Below are 17,483 nucleotides of genomic sequence, written 5' to 3'. Positions count from 1 at the left end.
CCTAAGGATTACAACCATTCTCACATAGCACTGGAAGAATCAAATCAGCAGTTTGGTAGCAAAGTGGTGGTACCTGTCTTCAACTCAATGAGAGAGAAGAGTTAGTCCAGGTGAACTCAACATTTTCCACAGCAGATCACATTTTCCACAGTTCTATGCTGCAAAATGCCTATTTAAGTGAACATCTTAAATTTATGTTTAAAAGTAGGGCCATTCTCTGGTTCACCAAATACCTACTAAGCATCTATTACATGCTTATTGAATCTTGTGCTTAGTAACATGTCAGAGGGAGGAAAGGTGACAGGAAGAAAAGAAGGCAGACAGGTCAGCTTGCCACTAACATTCCTTCAACATGAAAAAATGTGTAAAGGTGAACCAAAACTGTCTCTACTCTGAAGGATATCCTGTTAGTAGAGATGAGTTTTGCTGTAAAGAATAAAACTCAGGATGTCCTGATGAGTAATAAGAGAAAGACCGCCTAACCCATCCCTGGGAATTCAACTGTAAGCTGGAAAGGATGCATGGGCAGGGGAAAGAGTTTGTAGAAGGACTGGCAAGAGAACATGGTGAGGTCAGGGAACTGTAATTAATTTAGCACAGCTGGAAAGCAGAATGAGAGAAGGAAATGTGGAAGATGATCCTAGGTTAAAGCAGAAAGGGTACTTCAGAAAGGTTATTAGAACTGAGATATAAAGAATGGGCAAGACAAGAGGAGGTGTTGCAATATTCCTAGAAATAGTTTACACCTAAGGCAGTGGCGGTGGGACAGAGAGAAACAAATGGATCTAAAAAAACAACAGGGAAAAAGAATACATGGGTCTTCATGACAAATATGTTTGAATAGTTGAAGAGGGAAAAAAATACCAGCTTGAACATAAAAAATGGATGGATGAATGAATTATGGATTTTTTTAGAAACATATACTAAAATTTTTTAGAAATATATACTAAAGTTTCTACTGATAAAATAATATAATCTGGGATTTGATTCAAAATCATAGTGGGAGACAGAACTTAGCTAACGTGTTAAAAACAGTAAGTTGGGTGATGAACACATAGGGGTGCATCATAATATTCTATCTCCTATTTGAAATTTCCTATAACTGAAAGTTACAAATAAAAGGCCCAATTCTATTTACACACTCCTTGCAAAGAATCAGTCAGATCTATATTCAATTTCAAGACTGCCATTATCAAACTGTGAACTTGGACTAGTTTGCTTACTTTATGACTTCATTTTCTGGCAGTTATTATGAAAATTAAGTAAGAAACATACAATGAATCTACTAATCTTCTCTCCTTTCTCTACTCAAAATCCCACAATAAACTTGAATTTAAAGTTCAGATTTTTAAATCCAACATGCAAGGCCTCTATATACAGTTTGACTTAAAGCTATTTTTATAATTCCTTCTGAAGTTTAATATATATCTTCAATTATTAAACTAAGTCACAGTAATGAACGCTTATGCTTTCCACTTCAGCACTTTTGTTCAAGTTACCTCCAAGACACAGCATTATAGACAATGGTTAGATAACATTTAACACAGTGATTCTCAAATATATAAAAAACACTTATTTGACGATTATAGCAAGCCAATAAGGTATACAGGATAAATAAGTAAAAAGCAAAGCTCAAGATCACATATTTATAAGCAGTGCAGCCAGAACTCTAAATACAGGGCTCATTCCTCTATCTCATGCAACTAAATTCTATTTACAAAGGTTGTTATTATGGTCCTCCTCTGAACAGTTACAATTATTGTATGAAATACAAATTCATTAGGTCCTTCTTTATGACTTAGAAACATATACTAAAATTTTTTAGAAATATATACTAAAGTTTCTACTGATAAAATGTTATTTTGAAGTACTATTTAAATGTTATGTAGCTTTTTTTTTTTTTTTGCTTGACAATTCCCTACTTTCATTTTAGCTAATAGGTAGTTAATACTTGTCAGCTTGTACATTTTACTATCCATTATTATGCTAAAAATTCTGGTGTCTTATCTTTTATTTCTTGACATACATACACACAAAAGGATAAAAAGTATATTCACTTAGAAAAGTTGACTCCAACCAAAAATGCAAAAGAGGTTTCAAAGAACGTAGATTTCCTGGTATTCCACTCCTAACCCTAAGGTAGAAGTAATGCATTTTCCACTTAACATGCCCACATTTCTGACACAGGCTAAGTGGATGGAAGAAAACTGAAGAGTCCCAAGTAAATATAGGAAGCCACAACAGAGAAACCTAAGATTTCTCAGAAACAGTGTTAAGTGGGCAACCTCTAATCCTACCTGTGGGTTTCTCAGTCTGAGTCCAACCTTCACAAAGCACCTTCAAGAACTGGACTACCCAGTAACAGGTATGGCAGTAAGTCTGGTAGGATGGATACAAGAACCAAGTGAATAATGGTAAAAGATTTATCAAGGTCCAGATGCTGAGACATCCCCTTGTGTCCCACAGTTCAAATAAATAGTTGAACCCTAGGTAGTTTTCCACTTCTTGGCAGATGGTTGCTCAAACACATCTCGTACTCCAGCTGCCTTTTCTTTAAAGAACTTTGTGTTCTGGGCACTCTCTTGGCCCCATGCTGAGTCGAAGAAGGTGGTATCTTGATCCACAAGGTGGGTGGGTGTATATGGTATGACCAAAACATCCAAAGTTCTTGACTTGCATGACCTTAGGAAGAATGGTTTTGTTGAAATAATCCTCCAGGATAGGTGCACTAAAATCTCTCTTGTATACTTTCTCATCTTCATCAATGAAGAAGGCACCCTGGTGACGGTACTTCTCTGTAAAAACTTGTATTTTCCTTTAACACTTTTGTTGGGGATGACTTTGCCATTTGCCTGAAGCTCAGTCAGGTTTCACATGTGTGCAATTTCTGCTTTCTTCTTTTTATGCGCTTCTCTGTCTTCTCTGTCCTTGAGCTTTCGAACTTTCCATGCCTCATACTCCTCCTCATCATTTTCACTGTCAGTACTGAGTACATCCAGTGCAGCCAGGAACACTTGTTTTCCTCCAGCTCTTTCTTGGTCTCCTTTTCTACAATCTTGAGTGTGTAATTTTGCCTCCCTTCAGCCATGGGCTTTGCTCCTTGCTCTATCTCTGTTTCAATGCTTCAGCCTCACATTTTTGAACTGTCATTTGGTCCTTCTTTCGAATAAGACTGGCGTAAAGCGAGGCTCCATCTCATCTTCATTGTATGTATAATCTTCATATTCAGACTCTGATTCTGATTCCTCCCCAGAACTTTCTTCATCTTACACCTCCATGACTTCCATCTCTTCATTTTTTTCTCTCCTGCCCTCATTGACACATCATGCCATGGTGCAGCTCTACATCCTCATCAATATTTTCCTCTTTTTCTTCACTGCTATCTTCTTGTTCCATGCACCAAGCATCTCCTACTTCTGAGTCACTTTCTCCTACTACTTTAGGTTTACTATTTTGGGATTTGGGGCCAATCTCTCTTCCACATCTTCACAATTCTATAAATGCCGCAGCCAGGGGTCACTAGATGAACCCTCCTCCTGTTCCTCCAGTTGTGCTTCTAGTTCTTGGGTTTTCTTAATGAACTGAAATTCTTTATCCTCCTCATGTGAAGACTCCATGGGGCATAGTCTGGCTTCTTTCCAGATACATAACGTTTTACCTTTACCTTTTCCATTGAAATCTCACCATTCTCACTGCGAACCAGTATGGCCCCAGCCATAGACTGAATGGGCAATTGCTTCATGAGTGCCACCAACAAGTTGACTGTAGCAGTGGTGATTCCCAAATCTTGACTGATTCCAAACAGTGAACACTAACAACCCTTATTTAGCTTTTAACAAGAATATTTGCATTACAAATTCTTTGAGTTAGGACATATTTTCCTGTGTGCTCTCCTTCATGTCTTACAATAAATATCTGATAAATGAGTAAATATTAAATGAATTTACAGTCAATTTCTCATTATCTGATACTAAAGGAAAGGGAGAAAATGGCAATACTCAAACTCAATTTAAGCCAGCTAATTAAAACACTCCTCTTTATTCACATTCCCCTTCCTAGACACAAACACACAATACACATACACACACCCATTAACAAGCAGGATTTAAGGGTTACTTTCCTATTTTCCTCTCAGATCGTCTGGTATTCCATCAATTCTGATAAGAAATACTACAAGAATGGATAGCTTTTAAAAAGCAAGAGAACAGGAAAAAAAAAAAACAACTTTTGAACATCATATCTTCTGATGTTATTTAGTAACATCACATATATTCTAGAGAAAAGATGAGTATTATTTTTTTAAGGATACGCTGTCAAAACTGCAGTTTTGCAAAGGAAGAATGCAGGGATGTTGTAGTGTTCAAACATTAGTTCTGTCAGTTTCTCTCTCTTTGCTCTAGTATTCCACTTGAAAAAAAAAATCCAAGTTATTTATCTCAAGCTATAAAATAGCACTATATATTTTTTTAAATAGCTCTATATTAACAAAGATGTGAAACATTAAAAACAATAAAACGGTATATATAAGTAATCTTGCATAATTTCTCCTTGCAATATTTATTCATTTGTAAATATATTAAGTTCAATAAATACAACAGATGTTACAATTTATTATTTAATAGGTAAAAGTGTCAATTGTTATGAATTCTAGAAATTATACTTATTCAAAAATATGAATTTTAAACCATAAAATTCTCCCACTTAAGCTTGGTCTCATAAAATAAACCAGAAGTCAGAAACAATAATGATGTTGAAAATCTATAATCATTATGTGCACCCCTGGGACATTTTGTCTATGTATCAAATGTATTCATGACAGACTTCAGTCTAGAAATTTCTAGCCTTCATTCATCATTGGACCTCTCTCTTAGAGGTTTAAATATAAAAGTAGATATACAGTGTCCTAGGGATAAAAGGGATGATTCACAAATCAAAATGGGAAGGGAAATCAAATGTTTAACAAATCCCTAAAAAAAAAAATAACCACAAGAACCCATTGAGACATTTTAAAAAACTCTGAATATTTTACTCATCAAAATAATAAGTTATAATTGTATTTAAAAATTAATCTCATTTTCCTTAATTTTGAAATTCAAAATATGAATTTCTATGCCTCTTTAAAGAAAAAGGAAATAATTTTCAAATGAGTAGAAAACTAAAGAGGAGAAAAGCAACTAAAGAAACTAGGAAAAGAAAGTCTTTGCTCACCGGTGCTTCTGACATAAGAACAGGATGCAGGCTGGCTTCTGATTTGACATGCATTTTATAGGTATGATCCAAAATAGCCTGGAAACTATCCCAGTCTTCAACTAGAATATAAAACTAATAGCTTGATACAATGCTTAAAGATGAATACTGCATCCTTAGACTATTTCTATAACTTACCAAGTAATACTTTATAAATATACAGACTGACTTATTTTTTAGACCAACTTCATAGCCCATCTTTGTTTTTTAGCCATGACGTATAACCTTTTTTGATCCCTCCAACACTCAGATCTATTGCAATATAATTATCTAGTAGACTTACAATATCAAATAAATGTTATCAGTAAGTTCTTATTGGTCTATGATCAAAATGATCAAAATACAAAATAACCGAATGATCTGGACCCAATATTTAAAAAACTTATGATCTATTTGGATAAAGAAGATTAAAAGATGTTTTAAAAATCTGAAGAATGACATTATGTCCTCAATTTGGAATCTACTTAAACATTCCACTAAAACTCCTCACATATGTCATTAATGACCTTGTAGGCAATTCCAGTTGTGCTACAGCCCAAGAAGAAATGTCATTACATTATACTGAATGTTACAATATACTTTCACCAGGACTGGTTGTGTTGAGTCAATGAACTTAAATTGATAGCTTTAACTTCTCTCTCCCCTTCTTAGTGAAAACCATAATGTCACACCTGGGAATGCTGAGAATCACTGAACTTTTATGCTTCCATAACCTTTTTCTTCTCTTAACTTTCTTAATTTTTTCTTAATTCTCTGTCTCTTTGAATTGTTCTTCATATTTATCTCATTGGTTAATTACAGGATAAGTTTTTAAAGTACTCAATCTTCAACTTTCTTCTCATATTCCAAATTTTTTCTGGGTAATACAATGTAACTCATATCTTGAAACCTTTCTTATAAACTTTTATTCACCTGCTTAATGAATTATTACCAGAAAGTCATAAACACTTTGAACTCTATCAATTCATTTACTTGCTATGCAGAAGAGTTAACATAGCAAGCAGGGTCCTTAGCTGATGTCTGGGAACTTGACTGGTAAATAGTTGCCTACATAGATACAAAACTTTCCCCATGTAAAGAGTAGCTCATTGTGCCTAAACTGCTTACATAAACAACGTTTTATGCTGAACATCTGCTTTTCTTCTGGGAGTTAAATTTTGGTACATGCTAATCAGAAGATACCTACATGACCAGTCCAAAATAAAAACTCCTGGAAGATAGTATGAGTATTATTACTTGTTGCTTAGGATTAAGCAAATCCTGTGTGACTTCACTCTGAGAAGATTCTTGGAAGCTTGCACCTAGTTTCCTCTAGACTTCAGTCCCTGCTCCCCTTCCCTTTGTTGATTTCATTTTGCATCTTTTTGGAATAATAAATCTTAGATTTAAATACAACTACATGCTGAGTCCTATGAATCCTTCTGGTGAATAAACAATCTAAGAACGATTTTGCCTTTTAAGACCACAAAACTTTCTCCCTCTTTTCTATTCCTATCTCAGTGATGGTAACATTCATATCTTCAGTAACCTCATCTTCAGTTAACATTCATCTTCAGTAACCTCAACCAAAAATCCAGGACAATTTTATTCCTTTTTATCTTATCCTTTTATCCCTTCAGTCACTTAGTACTATCCAGGATTATAATTAATCCAGGATATCCTAAAATTCACTTCAAGATCTCCACCATCAGTGTTACAGCTTAAACCCTTTTCACTTCTCATCAGACTCTTACCTCTCCTAACAAACTTAAAGCTAGTATTTATGTCCCTTTAATCTAGCCTGCCTATTGTTAAAGCAATTTTTCCAACTGGCAAATAAGAGGACATCACGTCTCTGAGTAAATTCCTATGGGACTATCCTTCAGTTAGTATGTAATAAGCTCCTTAGGGTGATTTCCAATTGCTGTCTACCTTTCCTCCTACCGACTCTAACTTACACAATGTTGTAGCCATACTTAATCATGTGACGTTTCAAAACATGTCAGTTTCTTTCACAAATCCATCCCTTTACACATGCTAGTCCCTCTGCTTTACCCAGCCTTGTCACTTAAGCAAATTCTTATTCACTTATCAAGACTCAGGACAAAAATAACCTCCTTTGAGAAAATTGTCACTGATGCCCAATGATAGAATTAAACACCTCCTCTCTAATCCCATAGCTTATTGAGCACACCTATATAGTACTTACTTGACAGTATACCGTATTTGTATGTATACATCAATCTCTCTCTCCTACCTAGCGTTTTTTAAAGAAAAGGAATATTTTCTATGCATTTTTGTATACACAGAGCCTGTAACATTGTAGAATAAATAAAAAACATACATAGTTTATATCAAATTATAAGCAGCTACTGCTTTATATCTAATATGTATAAATGCACACTTTTAAAAAATCAAATCCATAAGAAAAATATCATACCCATTCCATTTTTTAGTGGTGAAATGGCCTCCATGTTTTCTCTTGGAACACGCAGGGCATTAGTATCTATGTAGTAGGTGGGACCGCCTTGTTTACTTTTATCACCATCTATTTCCATCAATGTGCTTCCATCATCTCTTTCTACCACCATACCAATAGCTGTAGGAAAATCCACCTGCAAGAGTCAAAAAGATTACATGAGCTTTCATGTGCTTTTATTAAGGAATCTCCAAAAATGCCATGTTTGTTTTTTTAATGTGTGTATGTGTGTGTGTGTGTGTATAAAACCCAGTGCCTCACCTGTTCTAGGCAAGCACTCTACCAGCCCCTCTATATTTGTTTTGAATCAGAAATTCTGCATGAAATTAATTTTATGTAAACAGGTCTTACAAATCCAACCAATTCTAACATTACCTTGGGACAGTCCTCACCAGCATAACCAGCTCTCACAGTATAGGATCCAATGTCAAAAACAAGGGCTCCAACTTCATCTGAAAAGATTAAGATTAAACATAATTAATATTAACAAATTTTAAGTAGCATATGAAATTAAAGGTGTACCTAATATTAGACTGTATGTAAAAACTACATAAAATTAATTACATTCATATTATTACTAGTTTGATCCTAGTAGATTCATTGAATTAAAATATAAAAACTTTTACACTATGCATAAATAGAGGTTCAATCAGGAAAGAGATGGTACACTAAAATTGAGTAATGTGAGTTTACTTATTAAAGAGACTATTTATAAATACATACCCATGGTATAGAAGGACAACTAGAAGGGACTGTATAGTACCCTAGGACAAATGAATTAGCTGCCACCTTTGAAACTGAAGAAGGAGGAACTGTTATCAGAACCTGGAGAGAGTTGTGTGGGAAAAGCTACCTGACAGATGCTATGGTGACCTTTTAGCTAAGGGATGTGGTCAGCTATGGCTGAACCACTATGAACCAGACTAAGAAACATGCCAACCTCCCCACAACCCCATCAACCACAGTGATCCTATAATTTATCAGTCAAATTTGGACACTTCTAAATGTGAAGGGGAGCCCCTTCAATAATAATACCAAGATAAGAAGCCCAGCACAAGAAGTATGGTTACCCTGCTATTGGGCTAAATCCAAACAAAAGCCAGAGGCCAAGAAACCTACTGACACAGTCTACAAAGGCAAAGAGAGGGTAGAAATAGGTAGAAAATGGACCTGGTAGGGCAAAGGAACGATACCCATTACTCTTGAGTATCATCCTATCATATATTTAGACATATTATATTTCATGCGATTAGTGAAGAAACTTAGCGAAACCTCAAGCAAATTAGGGGCCCTGGAGAATAAGAGTTTAAAGTGTAAATTACACAGTCCAAGTAAAAATCATTAAAGTTTGCTTATTTCAGAGATTATTAAAGGTAAAGGTTAATGTTGAGGAACAAAGCTGGTAAAATCTTCCCCATAGTCAAATTACTGAAAAGCCTCTAATTATACTTAAAAAAATACTTCACCCAAAACAGTAAGTCGGGGGTAGGGATATAGCTCAGTTGTTAGAGTGCTTGCCTCGCATGCAAAAGGCCCTGGGTTCAATCCCCAGCACCACCAAAAAAGTAAGCCACTTAAAACAAAGCTCTTTGTTTGTTTGTTTTTTTCCAAGTATGATTTTTCAAAAGATTTGTCAATGTGTACAAATAATATTTACCATTATTAAACTGGCAAAATTATAATAAGTCTGATAAGATAATTTTATATGTACACATACAATTGCTCATATCCTCAAAAATTCCTCTCATGTCACAAAGAGACATGTTCAAAAATGTTCACTACCTATGTGAACTTGAGCAATGACTAACCTCTCTGCCTCAGTCTCCTAATTTGTAACTTACGTATAATCATTCCTATTTCATAAATGCTATAATCATGCATTAAATGCACTAATATACATAAGCACTTAAAACAGTACCTGTCATTACAATAGGTATTAGCCACTTTATAATTATTATCATCATACTGCTTGCCATGGGAAAAGGCAAAAATAATTTAATGGTCTCTCAGTAGGGAAATGGCTATTCATAGAGTAGAATACTATACAGCAGTTAAAGTGGTCTATAGCTACATGTATCAACATGGACCCATCACTAAAGAATGCTTAGTATTTTTGTTGCTGCTGCTGTTTTACAATGTTGGGGTAAAAATCCAGGGCCTCACACATGGTAGGCAAATGCTCTACCACTAAGCTATATACCTCCAACCCCAAAAGTGCTTAAGTTTTAAAACCTAGTTACAAATATACACACGTCATGATACCTTTTAATTTAAGGATGCACACACAAGTAGTGAAAGCATAAAAATATGCATGGGACTGGAAATGTTACATCCCAATTTCAGTTCGGTAGCTAGCTAAAGGAGCGGGGAGTGGAAGATATAAAATCATTAACTGCTCATATAATTGAAAATTATTGGAAAGCACTGGAAGATATAGATTATGTATAGACACTTAAAGAGAAAGGCAAGACAATCCCAAACTTGACAGTGTGTGTTCATTTTGAGGAATCACAGCTATCGATTAGATGCCAAAACACTAGATGAGGAAGAGAAATGGTTTTACACAGTTCTGAAGACAATATAGAAGATGGAAAAGCTGTAGTGTCTCCATCTGACAAACTAAAAATGACGATAATATTATGGATTCAATTTGTAAGTTCATGGAAAGGAATAAAATTAAAAGAAAGTGGGGAAAAGGAAATTCTTCTGAAAATGAATCTTTCTGGTTGGCAGAGCTCAATTAAGCTTTCCTTGTCTAGTGGAACAAAGACTAACCTCACCAGCCAGTCATCTGTAACAAATCTGCCTGCTTCTCCAGGATCACTTGGATCCCCAAGATCTCCAGGCTCTCCTGGATCTGTCCCTTAGAAGACATCTCAGATGGCAGTTATTACCACAAAGAGAAGATACTGGGTGTGGTATATTATCAAGATGAGGGGGGAGGAAAATGATGAGGATGAAGGAAGACAGGCTACCATTGTCAAAGAAAGTAAAATCTAAGTCATAAAAAATGGCAACTACTTATGATCAGTATCTGGTGACAAAACTAGTTCTCTACCCCTCTCTGATACTAAATCCACAACAAAGAACAGGGGTCTGTTCTAAATGATTGATACCAATCAGTCTTGCATACGTGACTTCTGTTCATCAGTCTAATTCAACGGAGCAGGATTAATGATAAATTTAGGGAAAAGGCTTAATTAAGCCTTTGAGCTCTCTAGCTTAGACTACACATTGCCCTTTTCTCAGGGAAAATGGAAACAAAAAGCCAACAGGATAGGGGTTTTGTAAATGGAACTACAGATTGACTGGTCAGCCACTACAATAAGACCATGCTCTCTTGGATCATGTTTGAAAGAAGAATGGGCCTTTCTGTGATAGTTCTTCTCTAAGAATTCTAACAATTTCTTCGTATAAAGAAATTTGCCTTTAAAGTCATACATTCTGAACATTTCAGTCAAGCTACAACAGGTTTGGAAAACGTCTCTGGGGAAGGGGAAAATACAAAGTTTCCTCTCTTTTTTTTTTAATACCTTTATTTATTTATTTTTTATGTGGTGCTGAGGATCAAACCCAGTGCCTTGCATGTACTAGGTGAGCGCTCAACCGCTGAACCACAACCCCATCCCCCAAAGTTTCCTTTTTAGTCTGTTCCCTTTGCTCTTTAAACTGAAGATTTTTTTTCCCTCTAAATTGGGGATCTGTACCCACTTAAGATTGAGTGGAATTCTAGATGTGATCATTTGTGTCATAACTTTAATTTTGTTTTTGACTTTTTTCCCCCTCTCCTGAGTGTATTCTTAGCCACAGCATATATAAATTTGGGACCATTAAATTTTTTTGATGTAATGTAACCTATCTGTATTACATCACAGTTCTTAATTTGTTTTATGAAAGATGGTATAGTTTTTATTAACAAAAGCAATGTAATCTTTCAATTATGTGCATACAAAAGCAATACTGTTTTGTGACAAAATATTTAATATTAAAATTTATATCAGCAACTGTTTTGAGATTTCAGGGAAATAGAGTGAAATTTAAAACTTGGTTTTGTTACATCTAAAGACATGAAGTTAGGACTTCAAAGAGATTCTGAAATTTCTTATCTTGAGGAAATGATGGTATTCAATCAAAATTGAGTGATTTTAAAATGACATTATTGACTTCTGAATAAAAAAGAAAAAAAAAGGAGAACCCATATATCAACATCTTATTTCTTAAAATATCTGAGGCAAGTGTAAAAAATAACACATACATATTTGATTCAGTACTAAGTAGAAAAGTATCACATAAATACACATCTATAATTTTTATTTCTTGATATGTTTTAAATATTTCAAAAATTTAATTAAAATAAAAATAAATTATTACTTTATAAATATTCATAGCTGAGAGATGTGAGCTTTTGCAAAATGATTCCATTTTTATTTAAATAAAACAAAAAGGCACTTATTTTAATTTCTAATTTGAAAGAAAGTTATTACATTAGTTACATTTCCCAAAGTAAGAAACCCTTCTCTATAAAATTCTGTTTCAAATTATTGGGAACCCCATGTTAGAAGCCCCTCCCCTAAATTTACCCTCTCCTAGCTAATCTATTCTACTCCTATGGCTTCAACTTCTACTTAAATATGAATAATCCCAATCTCCATCTCTCTCTCAAATTCTAACTACTCCCTAAACTTCTTACTGTACATCAACATCAATCTGCCACCACCAGCATATCTAAAGCAATACCTCCTTTTCTCCATCTAGCTTAACTTATTCTCAGCATCATCCCACAGCCAGTATCCCCAGTACTCAGAGGCAAAACTTGAGTTGTAAATACCTTCATCTTTCAAGTTTTGCCAAATATTTGTGCTAAACATATCTCACAGTCCCTCCTCTTTAATACCATTGCCACTGCCTTCAATCAATCTCTTACCTCAATAGGAAGCTACAATTTCGTATGGGAATTATGTTTCCATCTTTTCACCTTCTCAATCCACCCTTGAACTGCTGCACTGTGACCTTTCAAAATTGTAACTGATCATTTTGTTACATTAGTTCTTCAATGAAAATAAAAGGACACATCATTCAGTGGTTTCTCAGCACTTACATGATAAAATTCTACCCTCGCTTCTTACCTCAGACACTAGTATTACTGAATTATATGTTGTCTCCTAAACACACCATGCATTCTCATTCAGCTAATCTTAACATGTATTCTCGGTCTACTCCTCCTCCATCATTCCCATTACCACTCTTGTAAATTCCTCTGCTCCCTTACACTGAATTAATGACTTTCTTGTCTGTGCTACTGAAAATACCTCATTGAATTAGTTATCATTTCTCATCAATATAAGATGCCCATTATTCCAAGTATCACTAAGGAAAAAACATACTGCCAACTAAACAATACCACTTCATTGACACTGACACATTCCAACTTCAGCTATATAAGTGTAAAAAAAAAAAAAAAAGGACAACCAAGAATTTATGAAGTATGTATAGTAAATATCTGTTTACTTAATTGACCCATCTATAAGACTGAGCTTCTTGAAGGCAGAGCCTGCAACTGACATAAAGGAAACACTCAAAATAATTTGTGTGAAATGAAAAATCTAATGTATCAATATTCCTGACTTAATTAGTTTGGTAAATTAGATATATGCAATTTTAATTTGAGTAGTAAATTCTGTTCATTTTCCTTTTTGAGAATGGGTGATATGTCTAATTCCTGAAACTTATTTTGTTATGAGGGTATAGTTCAGTGGTGGAGCCCTTGCCTAACGTGTGAGGCTCTGGTTTAATACCCAGCACTGAAAAAGGACCAACCACCAATGAACCCATTGGAGGAATGGTAAAGGGAGACCAGAGGCTTAATATCTAGGATGGTTTAAAAATCTAGGATGCAATCTCCAAAGGATAAAAATCCTCAAGGGTTGAATTCCTTTTCTTTAAAAATGTTTATTTTCATATTTTGAGAATTTTGTGCTTTTTCCTCAGAATAAATGCTTCCAAGTTTACGGGTGATGTGATTTCCGGGGAAACATGAAGAAATAATGTGAGTTTTGACTGGTTCTTAAAACATTCCAGTGCAATCTGAAGGCTAATGACTTTAGGAGGAGGTAGCAAGTTTTAATTTTTGTTTAAACCAGGGTGTTCCCAGGATTCAGGACCAACTTATACGGACAATGATTTTGAGAAATATTTAAGGTTAAATATTCATGAAGAAGGGGCTGGGGATGTGGCTCAAGTGGTAGCGCGCTTGCCTGGCATGCATGCGGCCCGGGTTTGATCCTCAGCACCACATACAAAGATGTTGTGTCCGCTGAAAACTAAAAAATAAATATTAAAATTCTCTCTTTCTCTCTCTCTCTTTAAAAAAAAAAGATTCATGAAGAAAAAGGATAAAAAAATGATGAAACTAACAGCTGATGAAAGTTAGGCTAGTAGTATACCTGATTATTTTTATCATGTGAAGGAGTTGGAAGAAGAGAAGAAGTACCATGAAAGATGGCTGCAAGAGTAGGACCAGAAACCAGTTACAAATTATCAGTCACAAGTAATCAGTAGAAGAAAACAGGCATAAATTTTAAAAATTTAAACTACAAATGTCTTTTTAAATAAGCAATCAGGTTAAAAATACAGTTTAAGTTAATTATTCAAAATTCAAGTGGAAGGTTTAGATGGTTTTTACAGTAAACTTTGGAAAATGACTCATAAATATTATACCTACAATGGTAGCTCAAACACAAATCAAACTTATGAGTTTTAAATACTATATACACAAAACAGTCTTTCAGATATATTTCTCTATATAAACCAGTAAGAAGCAGGAAGTTAATTCTCAATACTTAAACCATACATGATGATGCTGTAGTTGTGGACATGAAAAATGACTTACAGAGAAGAAATTATGTTAGTTTCTTTCTTTTATTTTTTTTAATTTTCCCAAATTTTTATTTTTTGACATCAAGTCCATTTATCTTGGCAAATGACCAAAAAAAAAAAAAAAAAAAAAAAAAAGGCTAACAAGAAATGTTAAAAGAAGGAAGGCTGGGGTTGGGATGTAGCTCAGTGGCAAAACATCTGCCTCACATCCCCAAAGACCTGGGTTTGACCTCCAGTTCCAAAAAAGACAATAATAAATAGTTAGATAGATAAAAGAACCCCCTTCCCCCCCAAAAAAAAACCCAAAAAAACAAAAAGAAGGCTGATAAGAAGAACTAGAATAATCATAGTTTTGTTTTCCTTTATGAGAAGTCATTGCATTGTGTTGAAATATCTCTAAAACAAGAAATATTTCCCAAAGTAAAGTTTAAAACACAGTTCATAATTCTAGGACAAAGATTAATCTAACCAGGTTCTGACTAATAGTAGTAAACATGCAAGGAAACATTTTGGTGAACTTGGTGCGTAGCAGGCAATGCTAATGTTCCTCAAATGTAGAAACAGATTTTTAGAAACATTCCACGAAATGAGAAACCTTCATTCTTAAGGCATAGCACAAATTTACATTATGGCCCTCAACATGGAACAGTGGCTGGGAAAGGTCATGCCAAGTCATGGGTAACTTTTATGTTTTTCTGAGGCATGCCCCATTCCTTCTTGCTCTCTCCAACATTGATGGAGGACTGAACTTGGCTTATCTCCCTGAAGTCCCATGACAGGACTGCCTCTCTGTTAATAATTTTCTCTGGTCTCTTCCTGGGTCATCTGGTTGGCCATGGGAGGGAATCAGTACAGAGATGGAAGTAGGCCTGATTTACCCTTCCTGACCTCACCTTCAGTCTCCTTCAAAGCACTTGGCCAAGTCACATGGGAGTATGTAACTTTTTTTTTTTTTGAGAGTCTAATAATTTCTTTTTTTATTTAATTTTTTATATATGACAGCGGAATGCATTCCAAGTAACTTTCTTTTAAGAACGGAAAAGGTTTTACTGAGATGCCCTTTCTTCATCCCAGGATCTTTGTTCCCAACTTAGTAAGAAGTTATATAATTTCTTCAAAAACAGGAGATAGCAGTACCAATTCATACAATTGTAATTAATTAAATGAATTAATGTATTATTAAATGCAATGCTTATAAAGTCTTTGGAATGGTTATTGGCCTACAGTATGCACTCAATAAATGTTATCTACTGGCATTACTATTATTCCTTTCTAACTTAGTCACAAACACTGCCTTGTAAGAAATAATGGATAGTTTCCAGCTCTTTGGGTCAGTAAGCATGAAAATCATAATATAGTCAATTAGTTCTACAAGGCAAAAGCAAGATCCAGTTTTTCTTTAGGATTGCACCTTTAGATTGGAAAGAGGTAAATCATGAACATCTGCTGGGCCTTCTCAAAAGTAAAAAATGGGAAACTACCCACCCTAAGCAACCAAAAGGAAAGACATAACAGGGAGGAAGGAGGTGAGGATCAGCTTTACCACATCGGAAGAGATGCTGCAATTATCCACCCAAAACTATTCTTTATAACCTTATTTTTGTTATTCCTTACGTGTAAAATGTCATCCTCTTCAGAAACAGCATCTTTATTAGAAACTGTAACAACCACAATACTTTTGCTTTGTAGAGTAGGTCTCTAATTCAACTGAACACAATCCAAAACATACACATTGGTGCTTCCTAGCACTTGGGGATCTTGCAAAAAACAGAAGTTCTAAATCAGTGGATTTAGAATGAAGGTTTAAATTCTACGTTTCTAAAGGGTTTGCAAGTGATGCTAACACTTCTGGTCCACAAACCACACACGAGTGGCAATGGTAGCATCATCTCATTTCACCTTCTCAAACACACCAAGGGATAGAAATTATTCCACAAATGAGCCAGAAGTTGGAAAAAGGTTATTAAAAACTGTCCAAGCCCAAGCTAAAACAGGCTGGAACTACAATCCAGGACCGCAATTCGCAGGCGTGGTCATCTGCTACATCACAGCCTATCCAAAGACCGTGAAAGACCAGGCGCCTAAGGCCCAGGTCAACTTTCTGGTCATCCTTAAATTACATGTGTTCCAAATTAATCGCAAGCAGTCCCGCCACAAGTAACGTCGCAGTCAACAAATAAGCAGGAGTTACTGAAAGGTGTGAGGCCGCGCGAGCTCAGGACGCAGACCACGGGAGGACGCATCTTCCAATCAGTTCTGCCCTCACGCCGGCTTTGCAGTCTATGGGACGTTGCGGAAACCCTAGGTCCACGCTAGCAAGCTACCAGGACCTCCCAAGTTTAAACACGCGCGCACGCACACACAAACACACAACCCGACAGCGGCGTTCTGCAGACCCTCGGGGAGAAGTGACCCTGGATGCCGGTCATTCAACCGGGACGTCCCTCGGGGACGGAGCGCACACCCCCAAAACCCCGCTCCTCGATGTCCAGAGACAGACAGGAGTCGAGGGAGCGGCGACTGCCCGGCGCCCGAGGTGCCGGTTGTGCCCGTAGACTCCGGGGGCGGGTAGAGCGCGGGGCGGGGATGGGGCGGGGAGGCCGGGGTCCCGACAGGGGGAGACCGGAAGGGACCGCCGCGGAGGGGAGGACTAGCGGTGGTGGTTACAAACCCCACACGCGGAAAAGGCGCGCTCTTTCGTCTAAACGCGCTCACTCACCTCCCCCATACACGCCACCGCTCATGGCTGCTGTCGGCGCGACTCCTAGGCTAAAGGGTACCGGGAGAAGTGACTGCTGCGGCCGCAACTGCTGGTCTAGAGGAGCGGTAACCCTCGACCCCCTGAACTTCCACCGCCACCCCCCTCAGGCAACAAAGCGGCGTCCACACACCCTGGAGCGCA

General features: G+C 36.3%; 1 protein-coding gene and 1 pseudogene across 3 annotated transcripts in view; both read right to left on the bottom strand.

The window, feature by feature from the left end:
• The window catches only part of ACTL6A (actin like 6A), a 26,958-nt gene extending 9,475 nt beyond the window's left edge, over positions 1-17,483 (bottom strand). The window contains exons 1-5 of one of the 2 annotated variants that reach the window (XM_081302117.1): positions 17,301-17,483; positions 8,081-8,157; positions 7,667-7,841; positions 5,209-5,309; positions 4,310-4,407 (exon numbers count right to left, since the gene is read on the bottom strand). In XM_081302117.1, coding sequence (XP_081158243.1) covers positions 4,310-4,407; positions 5,209-5,309; positions 7,667-7,841; positions 8,081-8,157; positions 17,301-17,325 — 476 coding nt within the window. In that variant the 5' untranslated portion in view covers positions 17,326-17,483. Of the gene's footprint in view, positions 1-4,309; positions 4,408-5,208; positions 5,310-7,666; positions 7,842-8,080; positions 8,158-17,300 lie in introns of those variants that run through there. The other variant, XM_081302118.1, reaches the window with a different exon arrangement.
• On the bottom strand, positions 2,355-4,117 carry LOC308653744 (microfibrillar-associated protein 1-like; annotated as a pseudogene). The gene has a single exon. The product of its transcript is annotated as a microfibrillar-associated protein 1-like (transcript).

This window comes from Spermophilus citellus, assembly GCF_964194105.1.
Source record: "Spermophilus citellus genome assembly, chromosome: 7".
NCBI classification, from domain to species: Eukaryota; Metazoa; Chordata; class Mammalia; order Rodentia; family Sciuridae; genus Spermophilus; species Spermophilus citellus.
The sequence above is the reverse complement of the archived record's forward strand: the minus strand, read 5'-3'. Positions and strand labels throughout refer to the sequence as shown.